The sequence below is a fragment of the Callionymus lyra genome, chromosome 3 (genome assembly GCF_982586985.1).
Source record: "Callionymus lyra chromosome 3, fCalLyr1.hap1.1, whole genome shotgun sequence".
NCBI lineage: Eukaryota > Metazoa > Chordata > Actinopteri > Syngnathiformes > Callionymidae > Callionymus > Callionymus lyra.
The window spans coordinates 33,177,662-33,196,942 of record NC_141820.1 but is presented as its reverse complement, the minus strand read 5'-3'; the positions used below and the strand labels follow the sequence as shown (position 1 = coordinate 33,196,942).

At 39.8% G+C, this 19,281-nt stretch overlaps 1 protein-coding gene across 2 annotated transcripts; it reads right to left on the bottom strand.

The window, feature by feature from the left end:
* Nucleotides 1-437: 437 nt before the first annotated feature.
* On the bottom strand, nucleotides 438-18,821 carry LOC148084506 (juxtaposed with another zinc finger protein 1). Of its 2 annotated transcripts, none has more exons than XM_087787581.1 (5): nucleotides 18,556-18,821; nucleotides 10,658-10,730; nucleotides 9,142-9,347; nucleotides 6,386-6,555; nucleotides 438-3,223 (listed from the first exon to the last, which is right to left on the bottom strand). In XM_087787581.1, the coding sequence occupies exons 1-5, from the start codon at nucleotides 18,668-18,670 to the stop codon at nucleotides 3,047-3,049; spliced, it is 741 nt and encodes a 246-aa protein (XP_087643707.1). In that variant the 5' UTR covers nucleotides 18,671-18,821; the 3' UTR covers nucleotides 438-3,046. The 2 variants fall into 2 exon arrangements, with proteins under 2 accessions (XP_087643707.1, XP_087643708.1); XM_087787582.1 differs by having other exon boundaries at nucleotides 9,151-9,347; nucleotides 18,556-18,816.
* Nucleotides 18,822-19,281: the final 460 nt, after the last annotated feature.

Below are 19,281 nucleotides of genomic sequence, written 5' to 3'. Positions count from 1 at the left end.
TAAAACAAATAAAACAACAAAATATGTATTATGATGAAGGATGCTTTAACCCTTATCTTGTCTCTGGGTCAAGGTGACCCGCTGTGGTGGAGGTCGTTCACCTTTACCCTGAGATAACGCAAGGGTTAACGACAGAATAGGGAAATGTTAAGTTCTTTTTAAATAATGTAAGTGAAATGAGTTGAACATAATTTAAATAATAATTAGATAAAAATAAGGTTTTCTTATTGTAAAAATGAGTGTTAAACATGTTTTTATTCATTCTATATATCAACATAAGAAACAAATATCAACATTTGTTCAAAACATTTTGTGCAAACTACACTCCAGAAAATAGTCTTTGAGTTGTATTATTTGAATATTTATAGAAAAAAGTAAGAATTAGCTAAAAACTTCATGTCTGTTGCTAAGAGTATAAAAAAAAGACTCAAGTTTTGGAGCAAAAGAGTTTTTTTATTCACTTATATCAGATGTTTACATTGAAGGAGCTTCTCTTCAGTGCGACATCATCATCGTCGTCTCTGCTCACAACTTGTCGTACAAAAAAACGGAAACACTGGTCTCCACGTTACATATGAAAATATAATTTAAAGAACAACGGACACGGTACGATACATTCACTGTACATGGTTGACTCGCGGCACACGGCCATCCCCTAATACTGCCTCCTCCGTCTGCTGCTGTTGCCACGGCGACGCTGGTGTCCATCCGTACAAGGATGGCTTCTTTACGAGTGTTTGACAGAGAGTCGGAGACGCTGTGTCTCCGTCCGTCTCCTGCCTGTCTCTTCTCAGATCCTCGCCCGGGAAACTCATGCACTCAGACAGTAAAGCCGGGGTTACTCCCGGGTAACCTGATCCCGACCTGCTTATCTGGGCTCAAACTACTTTGTGCTTTTGAAGGTTCTGAGGCACCGACAATCGTGACGTGTTGGATAATTTTTTGCGGGTAGGAGGAGAAATTAAACAACTGGTCCCTCCACAGATAAAAGCTGGACTTGTTGACTCGAATGTACGATAATACGACGAGATAAGAGCGAACATGGAATTATCGTTGATGCCAAATTAGTTACAACTACATACAGGCATGGAATACAACTTGTTGCACTTTTCTTTGAGGAATTTAACGTTCAATTAAGAACTCTGATTATATCATTTAAAAAGGTACAATTTAGAAATGACATTTTTGGTCATTTTGTGTCTCAGTTGCAGGACATAAAAAGACCAAAATCATTAAGTGATATCTTGAAAAGATTGATTTTGAACTAAACTATCCATTAAAATGTCACTACGGAATAAAAAAAAATGTTATGTCAAACTGAAGGCTGGGGGGCCAGATGTGGCCCATAGTAATTTTATGTGGCCCAGACAAAAAGTTTGCCCGAAATTTTCTATTAACTTCAATTATTTTTTTAACCTAATGAAATAAAAAAGGAAATGTATTGAAATGGCAAGGTAGTTCTAGCTATGCTAACTTAGCCTTCAAATAGTAAACAAGACAGTGTTTATGATTCTGCTTTGACAATAAATCCATATTTCAAGAAACAAAATACTTTAGTTTGCCTGCGACTAAAACTACATTTACCATGTTTGGCCCCCTTGTGTTTTTGAGTTTGACACACGTGATCTAGGGGTCTCTCTTTGGCCATAACTAACGTTGAGTAACATCATTGATGTTAAAGTGAATTCTGGGGCAACAAAAAAAAAAGGAAAAATGGACATGTTGTATTTTGAATGCAAACTAAATGGCTGCTTGTTGTGTTTGTATTGATCAAGATGGCGGGACATGGTGGAGGTTTGTGGGGCGGGCAACAACAAGAGACTGTAGGTAGGAGGATGTGTGCGAGTCAGAGGATTCATCAAACGTGTGCATCATGGAATGATATGATTGAATGAACGATGAGTGATTGAATGAACGACGATTGAACGAATGCATGAATGAATGGCACGAGGGTGAAGCCGCTCGGGGCTCCATGAAGGCAATGAAGGATGAACTGGGCACAGACAGCAGAAAACACGACACTTCCGTACAGTACTGGACACTTGGAACGTCACTGGAACACTTTGGTCTACACCTAACAAACGGGAAAAACATCTGTAGACGATAATCTCTTTCAGTTTCATGCATGAAAAACATTCAATGTAAAAACACTTGTTTCGTAGGCGAACGTATGAAGCCACAAGTTTGGCGATGTCGAGGCAGCGGTCGGTACGGACCCTCCTCGCCGTCAGGCACATGGTATGGTGGATGTTTGGCAGTGGAGAGCTCTTGGCAACAATCATGGAGAAGCACAGCTCTCGGAAAAATACAAACATGTGATGCGTCAGCTCTGGCACGTCAGGACAAAACACGGATCTGGATCGGGAGTGGATCAGTGCGGAGAGCCCTCTTCCTGCTCAACTTCTCAACAGAACCTCCACCCTAGAATGCTGAGAGTGGCCACTGGGGGCGACAGAGTCTGTGTTGGACTGGTTCGACCCACTTTTGAGGATAAAAATATATTTTTACCAAGCATTAAGAAAAGCCAGCGATCTGAACTTCTTTTCCAGACCAAACCAATCGAACACAGACTCGTCTGTGACAAGTAAGGAATGGCAACACTTTTTCGATACAAAAACAAAAACACTGAGGAAAAAAAATAAAAGGATATATAAAATAAAGCTTCAAAATAAATGTAACTATTCATGAATACTTTTCTCATATATTTTATATACATCTTCTTTCTATGGTCATATATCAATAGAGCTATTTAAGTATAAATTAAAAGGCTGAGGGAGGGAGGAGCTTAAATTCCTTTCTCTATATCTTCCCTCTGGTCTTTTGTTGTTGTTGTTTTAACGTCGTACTCTTGCTAAAAGTTAGCCCCTTATGCGAACAGAACCATAATAAACGGACATATATACGAGTGTGCAAATGTACAACGACGAATCCCTACAAAGATTTAAAAAAATACAAGTGATATAAGGAGTATAAAAAAAGAGGATGTAACACAAAAATAAAGCATGCACTTGATCCTTAAGTGTGTGAAGAGGAGTGACTCGGGGCTCTAGCCTTGAATCTTGCGCAGGATTTCGGTGGAGACGGGCGGGTGGAAGTTGATGGTGTGGTGTCTCAGGCCTTGCGAGGTCTTGTAGCTCTTCCCACAGCGGCACTTGAACGGCTTCCTCACACGGATCTGCGTGCGGTGGCCGTTCTTGGCGTGGTATTTGATACCGTTCACATTCTACGGAGAAGAAAAAACACAAATTAAAATCATCACACACAGTGTCAGGCGGCTGATGACCAGGAAATTACACAATGTTGACAAATGTTTCACACAGAAATTTTTGGGGGGGGCTAGGAGCAGAAGTCAAGACTGGTGGTTGCATCTTTTTTTTTAATTTCAAACCCACATTATGAGAACTTTTTAAAAAAGAAAAAATGTAACTTATTCCTATCTTGTAGACTCAAAAATGCCGTTTTTAAATGATTTTTAATCAGTAAAAATATGTCCTACACTATTGAACACACCGCAGTTGGCCGTTAAAAATAACATGATTGTTAAGTCAATTGCTCTAGTAGGAGGACTCACGTTTCACGTTTGTTTTATTTGTCGCCACAATCTTTTAAGTTGCCTTTTATTTTCATCATTTTCATTTCATAATCTTTAGTCGTTTGTATGATGCTAAAGTAGCTAAAAAAAGATGCTAACATAGCAACATTTTATTTACATTAAACGTGCCCACTAAAGGGACCTTAAAAGTCAACAATTATATGTTTATGAAATGTGGGAGGAAACCAGAGTTGCTGATTCCAGATAGAATTGAACCTTAAAGGGCACCTAATGTGCTGATTTAAGTGTCTCTTCAATTGTTTTATTATACTCTATTATACTCATCAGTATGTTTATTTTTGCACAAAACTCACACTTAATAAAGATATTTACATCAGAAAATACGTTTAAACCCCGCCCACTTAAAATGCGCTGTGTTGGCTGAGGAGAAGTCTCGTCCCTGACTCAGACTCTGCTCTGATTGGTCACAAAAACACGACTTGCATTCAAGGACTCATGTCAATTTCAAACTCACCCCTAAAACTCCCGTTTGGTACTTTAAAAACAAATAATAAAAGTAAGGTTTTGCTGCTTAATGTACACATTACAAAAACACCTAAAGGCAGAAGTAACTCTTACCATGTTTACATTAGTATTTATTTTGTTTTACGATTAACATGTACGTACTTAACTGATTTAGGGCTTATAGAAGAGGACTTTTGACCAGAGTGACGCCAGAATGTATAATTTAAACCTTTATCTCGTTTGGCCAGATTTCAGACGGGAGAGAACTTTATTAAGTAATAACTTCAAAACAGAGCAACGTCATGAGGAATGAGCTACTGCATTTTGAAGAGGACGACTTCAACATTTAGAACATGTGAATAAGTCAGGAGAGTTGGGTTTTCACATGAGGTGCTCTTTAAAGTTTGGCAGCAGCCCTAAACCACAATGCCTGCATGTTGCCAGAGTTCTAATGCTAGCGGCTAACAGCTAGCCTGGACTAATAAACTGATAAACGACTCTGTCAATCAAATATGTGGCAACAAGAGTTTGTATGTAACAGCAGACGTGTCGGCGTCAATATCATCAACAAGCTACAAAAGTACTCGAAGAACCTTCAGACGTGCCAACACTTATTAGCGTGTTACAGCACAATGAAGGGCCTCTTCTTTAAATCAACATTGAATTCTTTTTTCTATTGCCACATGTCACAACCTGCAGCATTCAACCACCCGACACAAGCAGGACCTTCAGGATTCATTAATTTAATCTCTTCATTTCTGGTTAATGAAATGTATTATTACAATTATAATTAACAGCTTTATTTAATATATCATAGTAAGTAAGTAAGTTATAGTTATTTGTAAAGTGCATTTCTAGACCAGGGTCACAAAGCACTTAAAAATCAAACGTCACAGTTAAAAATACCTAAAAAGTTAAAAACTCTAAAAAGACCAAGAAACATAAGACAAACACAGGAGTCCCAGTAAATCAGGAAAAAGTCTGCACAAATAAGAAGATCTTAAGATGTTTCTTGAAGGAGTCAGTAGATCCATCAAACACAGAGGGAGAAGAAGATCGTTCCAAAGCTTAGGAGCAACAGCCTGGAAGGATTTCTCTCCTCTGGTCCTGAACCGTGTGCGAGGAACCATCAGTAGATTCTGATCCACAGACCTCAGAGCCCGAGCTGGGTTGTAAGGCTGGATCAGATCACTGATGTAAGGAGGAGTCTGACCATGAATAGATCTGAAAGTAAGAACTAGATTTTTAAAATTGATCCTGAAAGAAACTGGCAGCCAGTGAAGAGTTTTAATGATCGGAGAAATGTGAGTTCTTCTACTAGAGCTGGTCCGAATTCTCGCTGCATAGTTTTGTATTAACTGCAGGCGAGACAGAACCTTCTTGTTTTAACACAAAAATATCCTGATGAGAAAAACAATAGGAATCAACTATGTTCGATTGAGGTGTTCATCTAAAATACAAAAAAGGGTTTGTAAAATTTAATAATAACACACAAAAAATTGTAAAACAATCATGGGTTTAAGTAATTTCAATTTTTTTTGATTCATAATAAGGTTGTTTATTATTATTAAATTGGTTTACATGATAGAAACAAAGTACAATTAGTAATAATTAACGTGCTATTATCAACAAGTTATGAATTGCATTTTATAATTTGTATGGATATCTAATATCTAAAAAACATTTACATCTTTTAAAGTTACTATCCTTGTCCATTTGGTCATAAGAAAATATATAGTCATCATGTTTTTAATTTCAAAAATATTATAAGACATTTTCTATTATTAAACCAAAATGTGTCTGTGTATATATATAAAAACAAGGGGTGACAAAAGCAGATCTGATCTACCAAGCAATTAAAATAATTATTATATTGTCTTAACCCTTGTGTTATCTCAGGGTCATGGTGACCCGAAGGCCCCGAAAACAAATGTGTATCCCTCCCCACCAAAGCATATGTATTTATTATAGTAGTCAAGTCAATACAAACAGGCAATAAATAAGAAATGAGTGTTAAATCAAAAGTTCCATATTTAAATATCTTCCTAAATTAGACAAAAGAATAAATAAATGAAGAGCAAGACCTCAACACTTCATTTGAAGAAAAAATGAATGAATGGAGCGTCTGTTTCTCTTCGAAATGAAAGCAAACCAAAACAAATACATAATGATGAATTTATAACCCGTAATGGTCGTGCCATTTAGGACGCATTTACTGAACTACTCACAGGACATGTGAGGAGACGAAGACAAAAGCTCTAGTGTGGCCCCGATTAGAAACCACAGGACCTCGTGCTCTGTGGCCCTCTCACTGTTTGCAGCCCTCACCTTGTATCTCTTCTTGCAGCCGGGGACGGGGCAGGCGAATGGCTTCTCCTCGCCGCCGTTCATGCACATGGAGCTGAGGATGGACTCGGAGCTGATGGCGCTTTCTGTGGTCCACGACTCATCGCTGTCCGACTCCTCGTAGTCTACCTCCTCCTCGTCATACTCGCTGCCTGCGGGGGTTCGCAGAGAAGGGAAATTCTAGTCAGTGATGTGATGAAATGCAGTCGGGAGCAAGACCAAAAGAACGTCACGCAGCCGGCGCTCACTCGATTGAGATGATAAGTGAGTCTGTATTAATAGTGCGCTCAGAACGCAGCCTCCACGCTGCATTGATCCAACCATGAAAGACTTCACTTGCTGATTGTTGTGGGGAAAAGGTCATTTATCACCGATTTAGCCATAAAAGATGGCATTTCTAAAATAATATATTTATTTCTTTTAAATAATTTTCTTTGCTAGTAGCAAGAGAAAGACATTCAAGAACAAGAGGTGCCGTTGTGTTGCTGAAAAAGCTGGAAAAAGGATGAATAATGCTGGTGCTAATGTAGCGGCATGAATGCTAAAGCCACATGCTAATGCTAAAGTGTCCCACAAGTGAAAAAGATGGTGTTCTTCAACAGGACTAAATGTCACACAGTTAAACCAGTCAAAGTAAAGCAACAACATGACAAACATCAGAGCAATTAATATTATTATGATTTGTTTTGGTCGATATAATCAATTTGATTATTATTTATTATCAAAGGTACATAATTCGTATTTATAATCTTTTGTAGTACGTATCAATTATTAGATGAACAGCTTGTTGTGTCATTTCCCATTATAGTCGTGCTTTTATTTTGTTATTTTTCCCTTCTTCCTCTCTTGCCCCTAACAGATTAATGACACCCAGCTGAACCACTGAGCCCCTGCTGCTGCTTCTTAAGCTAGGCTCGTTCCAGTCCGTGGTGTCTGATCGTCCTCGTCGCTTTGCTGGGGAAGTATCTCTCTTGACAGCTAGCTTACATTTAGTTATTCTTTATACTTCCTGTGCGAATGTCTCATACTTATTAAGATTTTTATTTCCTGTCCGTTTTTGATTTACTTTCCCGCTGTTTGTTTTGTGTGTTTTCCTTCTGGTTCTGCTTCTGGTTTCCTTCAAAAGCTCTTTTCCTTGTGTTTTCAAAGTGGTTTGTTTGTACTGTATTTTATATTTATTAAGTTTATTAACTGTTAAATCTAGCTTTATTCTTAATCATTTGTTTAGTGACAAGTTGTCTGTTACCGCAGGGCAGCACAACTTCATTATGGTTCACAACATTTAATAATATCACTTGCGTGGCTTAATTTTTGACATTTTTTTTCTGATTATAATATCAGTTTGTATAACAATATTAAGGCTGTTTTTTTGTACAACTTACCTTCTACTTCACATATCTACAGGGCCTGAAATAAAATATGATTGAAAGTGTTTTAAATCCTGACCTGGAGCTCAATAATTAAACTGTCAACAATTAATCTGTAAAGATATTTTTTTTTGGAAAACCAAATGGTTTGAGTTATGAGTTGGTCGCAATGGAGGACAATTGATTCTACTTTTAAATGATGTCACTGCATCAAGACGAGGTGTCTTGATGCAGTGACATCATTCAAGAGCATAAAAAAATATTGAAGACAGTGGAAACGTTATCAATGTCTGTGAAACGCCTCCATTTACAAATAGCGACTGAACGAAGTGATGAGCAGTAAATGACAGCAACACCTCAAGAACACACAGATGAAAGCCGTGGGAAATTTGGGGGATTCTGCCCAAAAAAAAATTGCAATACGAGAATTCCTGTAATCAAGTCCTCCAGGAGCTGATTAAAAGGTCACGTCTCTGAAAGCACTCAAACTTCACACAAGCGTGTGTGCATGTTTGTCTTTGGAGTCAAGAATCAGGGGTTGGCACCGAGAAAGAGATAATTAAGTGGGAGTGATCCCCGTTGCTTAGCTTGGAAAGTACTTTGCTAAGTGGAGAATATTTTTCCACTCGCATGCCTGTGCACACACACACACACACACACTTCACCGAGAACACACACACGCACCTAACATAAAGACCCGCTGACCCCCCACCATCTCACAGGAAACGGTGCGCCTCAGCATGAGGAAATGGATGGTACACTGGCATATGTTGAAAGAGTGTGTGTGTGCGTGTGTGTGTGTGTGTGTGTCAGCCGTGTACCGGGCCAGACCTAACACTACGTTTGGAACCATTTGGGCTGGAATTGGACATCTGCTTCTGAGCTGTGCAACACACGGCCCCATGCGAACACACAGCGTGACAGCTGCTATGTAATTAGCAGAGTGTTGACTGGTCTGTGCGCTGCAGGAGTCACACAATCTTACGCACAAACAAGTCACACATACGCACACACCCCGACACGGGCGGCAGACAGTGGTTGAACCTCCTTTCCACGGCGGAAGGCAGATTTTTCCCCTCATGATTGGCATGAGAAGCCAAATATCCAGCAGGATTTTTTTTATAGGCGAGCGGTTTAGAGCCGACACCGGATTGTCGACCCGGGCCGCATTCCATTTGTGTTGCAACGCTCGCATCACTCTACAGTCTACATTTGATCGATTCTCTCCAGGTGGAGGGGACAGTATTTGCTCTTCTTCTTTCCACAGCCAGTGGGGGTAGAGGAGCCCATTTGCATCACCGTCTCTCAACACTCGTCTCTCACTCCACACATCCATTTCCCCCTCTCACGCGCTCAACCCTCGACACACACCTGTCGTACCTGTGGGCGTGCTGCTGCGGAAGGACGAGGAGGGGGTGATGGGGGGCGTGACGGGGGGCGTCAAGTTGCCGCTGGTGTGGCGAGGGGGCGTGGCCGTGCTATTCCTGGACGCGCCGCCGGAGATGGACAGGGACAGCTTGGGCGTGGCCTTCTTCTTCATGGTCTCCTGCTCCCGCCGGGCCGCGTCCGTCATGAACCTGCCGGCACAGACCAGGGTCGTGCGTCATCGATAAATGCTGTGACGGATGCCATTCTCCCCGCTAACCAAACAGCTATCTCACAGCCGAGGCCGGTGCCAGCAGCAGACGGCGAGCTCTTCTGCATAAAGCTGTTTCATTTTAAGTGTCAGTTTGATGGATTTTACTATCTGTGGCCGGAGAAGAAACATGGTCTTAAATCAGACCGACACCGCAGACAGATTTATGTCACCGTCCGAAAATCAACAAAGACTTCAATTCATCATCATATTTATTGAAGTGAATGTTGTCAAACGCTTTGTGTGTGAGAATCTATCAAGAATCAGACACGTGTGATATTTACGCTAATGGCTCTAGTACTTTCTTTTAATCATTGGTCACGTTTTTATTGAACTAAATTATACAAGGTGGCCCCAAACCAGTTAGAAGTGTTCAAGATATCTCATCACCTAATGTTTTTTTAAGTAATAAAAACAAGTTAGTGTTTTAGGACTATCATAGTGTTCTTTAGTGCCACAGAAAATGTATTCTGTGTATTAACAAAAAGCTGAAACTCAGTCAAATGTGAATGTGTAAAAATGAACTTGTAATTTCGTAAACACAGCAAATTCTTAGAATAAAACACTGGTCCTGACCTGCAACTAATGACAATTTAATTAGAACATTTTAGTAAAATTAATTTATTTTCAATCAATTAAAGAAAGAAATCATAACTTCAGCGTTTATTTTTATTATTATTATGATTATATCTATACTTCATTTATTTTTGGTAATTTCTGCATCATTTTTATAATTTATTACATTTTTACATTGAATTATTCACATAATTTATTAGGTGTTTTTTTTAGGTTAAATCAGTCATGAATACATCAATTCATTAAAATGTCTTTATTTATATTAATATCTAAATAATGGGCATTAAACATACATTTTTATTAAATAAATAATAGAAGCAATATAAAAGTTAGCAAAGAAATCTTATAATTATTATGATTATGATTATTATATTTCATTGCTCTGTGTTGTCGCTAATAGAGGTCTTTCTGAGAAGGAAGTGACACGTTGGTTTCACCAGATCCGTCAAAAGAATACACACATCCCATAATCAGGAATTTCTGGCCAGTGGCGTTGTTGTGCGCAGCTCTGAGGAGTCACGGATGATTGTGTGGTTTTTAAGCCTGCAAATGAGTCAGTGCTTTGTCAGGGAGAAACCATAAGTCATCCCATCTCTGTTCACCCCAAACCACATGAAAGCAAAGCTCCTGAGCGGTGGAGCGAGGGTGCCCTCTACAGCCGGACCAACACTCTACCTGTTGATGTAGCTGAGGGCCAGGTAGGTGGGCTGCTGCTGCTCCTGCTTCTCCAGGACTCTGGGGTCTGTGTCTGGAGAAGGAAAGACAAGAGAATAGAAGCATATTTAGAAGTCAATACACCCAGTGTAAAGTACCAAATACAACTATTCTACAGCCAAACCGCAGACTCACACTTATCAACATGATGGACGACTGTAGGATCCACACACTGCTCTCTCTGTTACGACACATACTTCTGGAATACTTTCATAAATGGCACATTATTAGTGTCTCTTCTACGCCGATGATGTTCGATTGTCGCCCGATGTGACGGCGGCGATTGGATGAATGTACACAGTGTGTTGCATCAGCACACAAACACACACAAGCCTTCTCGGTACTTCCACTGCCTGAGGAGAATAGTGGGAACTTCAAAGCCCCACCTTCCATTCCATGAAACAGCTGGAGCGAGAGCGTGAAGTTGGAGCGCCACCTAGTGTGGGACTCAGGAAGAGTCATTGCAATTGTTATTTTTTAACTACAAATGACAAAAATCACTTATCTGAATTTAATGTTGTAAATCCATAGAGCTATCAGATGAATTGATCAACTGGCCCAACAAAAAAAATATTAAAATAAACCTTCTGATCTCAAGTGTGTGTTGTTTCCTTTTTCAGTTCTTGAGTTTTCAAGCGTTCACACCTCATAATTAGCAATGATTGAGGACTTCCCACCGCGCAGGAGAACACGTCAGGAAACACACATATGTGCAGAAAAGTCTATGAAGAAACTAGGACAGCAGCTGAAACTGAAAACACACACAAGAGGTGGTCCACAGAGGTGGTCTTTGACAGTGTTTTATTGCTGAGCCTTAATAATCCTACCTGCTGCTCAGATCAGGAGACCGGAGCTCAATGTGCAACACATGCATGGTCAGACAACAGCAGTGTGATTCTCTAGGGAATGTATTAGACTATGGAAATAATAATAATAATAATAAAGTACATTTTAAGTTGTTAAGTTTATTTTTCTAAAGAAGGTGGCCAGTACTTGATCACTAACACTCTATATAGCTCTTCTATAATGAAACAAAACCTACTTTTGGGGACTACTATCATACTGATCCATGTTTTTACACATGTTTTGATTGTTGGGCTGTTATATTACCGTCATTACGGGTCCTTAGAAATGTAAGAAAATATCGATACACTTCAATATCGCAATATTCTTTCAACGACACTGTAACGATTTATTTTTTAATTGATTTTGGTGTTTTGGCCTTCCAATTAAATTTTATTTTTATCATAGTTATATTATAATTTATATTTCAATAATTAATAATAATATATATTTTTCTTTTTTACTTTACAATTAACATTAGAATAGCCACAGCTTTTTCTGATTTTTTGTTCCTTTTTTATTCTTCCGGCTTCTACATGGCAGGAATTATTAGGTCCTCAACAGCAACAATGAAATTCCAGCGAGATCCCAGCAATGACTGAGGACGAGAGGATACAGTCGACTCCATTAGTTTTTAAAGCTGATGTTTTGACATATTTTTGTTTCAAAACAAATGAAAAAGATAATAAGTTACAACTTTGTCAAGAGTCATGTGGTCTGTAAATTTTGAAACGCCAGAGTCAAGTACTTTTACAATACTACAAATATATCCTTGTTCCTACAGTGTTGCAATATATCGTAACTTTGCCCCTGTATCGTGATACGTAAAGTATTGTGTGACCAGGATCTTACCAATACACACCTCTTATTCTTATTGACCGGAATGTAAGGCAGTCAGACAGAAAGTGAGCCATTAAAAAAAAACAGCAATTAAACCAGGAATTGTTCACACATTCTGCCCGTATATTTCATTACAATTCTATTCAAGACAGATGTTGACAAACACATAAAAACTGTTTTTTAAATGAGAATCTTTCTTCAGATAACTTGCCAAAAAGATTCGAAGTGAACACGTTTTAACAGAAAAGGCAAAAACAGAACTCTCATCACCAACAAAAGTACCTCGAATTGTTCAGAAACCTGGTTCCAGTCACACTGGCAATCTCACACAGACCCCATAAAGTTTACCCACTTAAGTTGATCCCCACAGCAACAAATGTGCACTTAGATAATAAAGCGACCCACTCATGGACGGGTCATAACGCTGGGGCTGAATACATGAACAAGTACGGCCCCTGAAGCGGCAGCCGGGACGAGAGACGAGTGTTTGATAAGTTTACGTCTCAACACAGTTGTCATGTGTTTGCAAGGTGCAGAGAGAAACAGTGCAGTAAATGGTCCCTGGCTTTATGACTTCCACTCACCTAGCAGGACAGGAAGCTCTCACACTGCTGATCCTTCTGCCAGTTCACAGGGAACACATACTAACATTTAGGCTTTTTCAATACACCTCCTGGCTGTGACCTAATTGTCTCCATGTTGAACCGCCGATCCATTAGATTCGACGGATTCATCTACAACGGTTCAATATGAAGAGGAATTGTTTGGGTAGTTTCAAGTAAAAGTAAGCGAAGTAGTAGTAAGAATCCAACACTCTTTAGAGGAGCATTGGCGCCCCCTGCTGACCAAGCGGCGCACATGCGTCGTTCATACACATGTGAAAGGTGTTCCTTCATGCATGTGTACGTGTTAAAAATCCACCAAGAATGCACGGCTTGTTTTGCAGGCTTCTAATTAAGCCGCAGAGAGCATTTTAACGCGTTTGTGAGCAGCAGGCAGCCGGATGAAGGGTGAGAAGAGGAGAGGAGGAGGACATGCAAAAGGGAGGTCGCTTGCAGAAAGTCTCTGTAATTACACTTCCCAGAGTGTTGTGGGGCGCTCGGGCCCTGCGACTTCCGCCGGGCGACGATGTGTGACTGTGAGTGAAAAGAGAGCGTCTACAGTTTCCACTCGGAGATGCCAGTCCACTAATTGCTCCGCTACACCCTGACAGGTCATTTGGGAAGTATGGTGAAAATGTTGCTCTCACGCCAACACACGTTCCTGTGTCAACCCCTGAAACGGCCAAGAGATGACGACTGCGTCTCCCACGGCAACACCAGCCGAGTGTGCAGTTCCTGCTCGCCTTTATTTCAGCGAGACGGCGGGAGCAGAAAGACCTACTTGTCGAGCTCCTGCACTGGAAAAGCTAGTCCTGTAGCTCAACTAGAAATGTGTGTCAAGGTTATCCAAGTTCATTTACTGGACTAGTCCATGTTCAATGAGTTAGATACTCATCATTCCAAAGTGTCAGCAGCTTTTATCAGAGTTGCATCAGCGTTTCAGTTTTGCTTGCAGATACTGGCGGTAACTCTCATGTTGCTTTCACCGACACATTCTTCAAGCGCACTTGTCGGTTCTGTAATATTTAACACATCTGTACAATGATGCAAGCAAACCGTCTGTGCTGCTGCAACTAGATCAAGGATGGGCAACTACATTTACGCAGGGGCCACAGTGATCGCTAACAGTTATTAACCTTTCATTAAAAAAATATATATATCAAAATTCACTCATAATTAATTTGACGGGCAAGAAATATTCACAAAAAGGATAAAAAACGAAATGAATGGAAACAACTTAAGAAAGTTGTATTTAGCATTTATACAATAGACACAAAATATAGATTCATTTTAATTGTGTTACCTTTAGGAAACGGGAAGGGAAATACCAATCAAAGAATGGGAATATATATGCAAAAACTAAGTGCTATAACTCTAAAAAATAAAACGCACATTCGACAAACCTGATGATACATGTTGGATGTTGCTCATCATACTTACATTTTTTTGGCAACGTAAGTAAGTAAGTAAGTAATTTTTATTTGTATAGCGCTTTTCCAGACCTGGGTCACAAAGCGCTTAAACAATCAAAACAATATTCAATAAAGTATATACTTTAAAGATCAAGATAAAACTGATAACACAACAGGAGTTCCAGAAAATCAAGGAAATGCCTGAACAAATAGAAACGTCTTAAGATGTTTCTTAGAGCAGTCAGTAAACTCCATCAAGCACAAAGAGAGAGGAATGTACAAATATAACAGTATTCTGGGAAAAAGTAAATAAAACAATTGGAACTATTCAGGGCTACTAAACTAATCTAAAACAATGTACCTGGGAAAGTGATTGTGTTAATGTATGTGATGAGTATCTCATGAAAATAATGTTGGGTGCATGTAAAAAAAAACATAACCAGAAACTGGTATAAATCAGATTATCCTAATTTGGAGAGATAGATAAACATTGTCAGGGAAATCCGAAACATGTAGCAATTGACCTTCAAATTGAACTTTATTTGACACCATCTCTCCTGTATAACTTCTGTACTGACTGGTAGAAATTGGCAAACTGTATATGTAACCTATATATGTTTATTTATTATTATTATTATTCATTTTATCTGATTATTTTTTGTTTGTTTATCCCTATCTTTTTGAGTTGCAGACGCTTACAATAAAAGGAATAAAAGGAATGGATTTTTTTTAGGAAATGTGTGACCTATAAAAATATGTTTCAGATAAAGAACAGATATTATGGATGTTTACAATTATACAAAGACTTCCAATAACAGTACAACTGATGTCGAAGAAAAAACATTTGTTTAGGAGAAGATAACAAGCATGAAAATATTTAGGATAAATCGCGCCTCCAAAAATAAAAAGACAACATAATCGGAGTAATACTTTCTGTTAAGGTACATTTCTTCGTGACTTATGTTTTGGTCCATTGAGTGATTACGTTGACATCATTGCTTTGAATGACATTTATCATTCATTTTAGAGCCAAATTCTCTTCTTTGAGCAGCACTCTTAGGTCCAAGAAAAATGCTTTAATTGACTATGAATAGACCACTTTACTTACTAACTAGGTTTTTGTGACAGTAAAATTAAATCCAAGTTGCCATTCAGATACCAAACGTACATGAAAGTGTTTGAGATGAACCTCAACTCTCTTTGAATGCCTTCATTAATCCGTCTTCCTCCTATAATCTGTGCTCTTTGTTCAGGGGAGCAGGCAGGTATGTGCTTGTGCAGGTGAGAACACAACAGCAGGTCTGATCCACTGAGATCACTACATTCCTTAAGGCTTACCTCAAGCCAGCGCACAAAGGCGGCATCAACCAAACGCCACAGTAAACACGGCTCATCTAACCCACTTCCTCTCACAGCCAGCTGTGATCTCAGCAGTGGGCTTTTCTTTTTCTTTTTTTTTTTTTTATCTCGTTTGGCATGTATGAGATCACCGCAAAAATTAAACCACTTTTTAATGACAGATTCATCGGGCGTCTACTTCTGTTTGCTGGCACCTTTGTTGTATCAGAGAGGTTATACTACAGGCCTGAGACGTGTCACAGGCTTCACTGCGCCACAAGAGAGCAGTGTTGTCATGACAGACACAGGCTCCTGATTTATAAGCTTCCATTTGATTCATTCCACAGACAACAGGAAGCACGGCTATCTTGATGAACTGCAGACACTTCTTTCTTTATCTCCATCACGTGACCTCGGAGAACCACAGCGAAAAATAGGAGAAGTGAAAGCCGGAGATCACCACAAACACACTTTTACTCGCCTCAACCCTTCACAGCAACCACACGTGCACTCTTGAAGATTTATAAATACTACGGATGAGAGGAGTCGCTTGCAAGAGGTGCTGCTGATGAGGATGATGATGATGATGAGGATGATGCAGCTACATGGGGCCCACTGAGGGTCTTTTCATTACTCAAAGTAATTTTCCTGGTTAACTGTCTTTCTCCTCGGCTGGGGGTGAGGGTCAAAGGTCAAAGAGCCAGATGGGTCATATATCAATGTGAGCGTGATTAGGGGAGTCGGAGAGAACGAGGAAGAAAAATGGTTCAGTATGTGCTTCTTGTTTGGACAACACATGTGCGTTCATTTATTTATCTTGTTAAACTGCTATTCAAGAAATAAAACGTGTATTACTCAATTTATCACACGCACACATATTATTAAATACTAATCATTTGGATGCATTTTTTTTTATTTATATAAACAAAATCATTTTGTTTCTGTTTCTGTATCAGCAAATTAAAAAAATGAATGAATTGTCAAATTTCTGGTGCAATTTTGTCATGGGTTGATGCCATTGTAGAAGTTTGATGTCTTTCTTTCTTTCTTTTTCTTGTATTTTATAACATACTTAGATTTAAAGACATTATTTATTGTGTTTATGGTATGGCATTTCCTGCATATATTCAACATTTTATGTCATTTTATATTGAAAATTTTGGATGTTACTAGGGAGGTGATGAAGCATCTTGAAGTAGTGTATTTATTTTTAGAACCCACTAGATGGCGGTCCCTGCTCTGCAATCAATTATTTTAAAAGCTATTCTATTGAAACCATTAAAAAAAACATTCTTAAACTGAGGGCGCCGCCCACTGAGTACACTGTTTCGTGAAGCTTCATTAGCCCATCACTGGACTTTACACATGTCTTTATACACTCACTATACTATACTTACTATGCATAAAATCATAAAAACACAACCAAATTAGACAAGCACTTTGACAGCGCATACCTCAGCCGAGGAGCTCATCCAACATTTGTTTATAAAAACACAGCATACAATCAAATCAAACCAAGAACTCTTGTGACCTAAACAGCAGCATTAAACTTCTAAATACATTCAAACATTTAAGAGTTAGGGTTAGGGTTAGTTAGGTTTTTTTTTTGAAAGACAGACCAATGAACGCTTCCATGGCAGCTCTAAAAATCAACTTTAAATATTTCCAATGTATATTTTTCAACTGGTTATAATCCAACTATTATTTTTACCTTTCTAACTGTCATCAAATCATTATAAGTAGGAAAGCAACAACTACTGCATTTGCAGATATTGAACCAACTAATTTAGAATTAACATGAGTTCAATATGTACAGAAAATACAGTAATAAATTACAAAAATGGTTGAAAACAGTGAAGAAGTATGTAATGCATGTGTATATTTGCGTTCTGCTGCAAACAATGTTGCAAAAATAGTGCTATTTCAAGCAGACAAAGGTTGACCAGTTGCATCATAGCAACAGAGAACCGCATCACGTGTGACATCACGGGAGCAGCTCGTGTTGCTATGATGGCAGGTGTGCAATAAATAAACCCGTGTACTGACCCCCGCCCCCACTACCTCGCTACAGACAGTTGCCATGGCAACCAACTCAATTAAGAACCCGCTCATCATTCTCATCACATTGTCTCCAGAGGATGATGCTGCTGGACTGACGTCATGACCGCCTATTACACGTGAATAACTCATGCTTGTTATTGCATGAGGAGGGGATTCTAGAGGGTTTTAGAGTCAAATTGTCTGCACAAAACGAGTACCTTGACATCTTGGTGTCCTTTTATTCCTGGCAAAAATATCTATTTTAATAAATAAAGTAAAAGGCGCAACAAGTTGACGCTTGTGGATGAATCTGCAGCGAAGCAAACGCGTGAAAGTGTCAAATGGTAATGTGAGTGACACCCCTCCTTATTGGGGCTCAATGGAAAAAACGTTGCTTCCAGTGCCCGGGGTGTGAAAAACGTCAGCTTTTTTGGGGTCTGAGGCAGAGATGCCAGACGGAGCCACATCAGGCCCTGGAAGTAAACAGTGTTAGCTCAGGAACCGCTGTCTGCTCGGGATGCTAGTAACACCTACGCGGCCTCTCGGACTCGCTGCAAATAGGTAACTTGTGGAGAAAAAAATGGGGGCGACATTCCATAAAACGTCGTATCGCAGACTTCATGACTCGTCTCGGAGAAACACGGGTCAGAAGTCGCGGGGAGACGCTACATATCCGACGAGCCCGGGCGGAGAGGGCGAGCTGCAGGAATAGCGGAATGCGATCCTATTTGCTAACAAGCTAGGCGGCTAGCTAACCGTTAGCCACCTAGCCTGCGCGACTCACCGATGTGATTGTCCTCGATGTGGACGATGAGCTCGGCCAGCGACTCGAACTGGAGCCCGCAGCCCCCGAACCTGCAGGAGTTGGAGAAGAAGGAAGCGGCGGCGATGCCCGTCATGTTTCCGGCGGTGGTGCATACACCGGTGGTGGAGGGTTCCTGGAAGGGGGCGGTGAGCGAAGGGAAAAAGGCGAAGGCTTCGGGGGTCCAGGGGGTTTGGAAGCAGGGGCAGAGCTCGGAGCAGACACCGGGGCTGCCAGACAGGACAGCGGCGGACGCAGCTGGGAGGAGAGCGAGACACGGTGGGGGGAGGGCTGGCTGCTGGTCCCTACGTCACGACCCGCTTACCTGCGGCTCAAGACACCTATTCTGGTATATTAAGAAATCACAGACAAATACATAATGCAGGTATATTTTATAAAACCAATGAATACTTACCTAATTCAAAATATGTTTCATTGAAGTATTGTAATTAAAATCAAGCTGCATTTTTCTTTCAGCAACTAAGACTTTAAAATCGTTTATTCTCAGTAAGATACGTTTCAACTTTGTCCTGGGTTGGTTTATGGCCGTCTTATAAAATTGCCATTGACAATTTGTTTGCAAATTATCTTAATATTTTGTATCACTTGCCCATCCCTCAAAACTTTGAATTTTTATCTGTGGTACAACTTGAGAACCAAACACCTGCAGATGCAAATCTTTGAGAACTCTACTACATCATTTCTTAA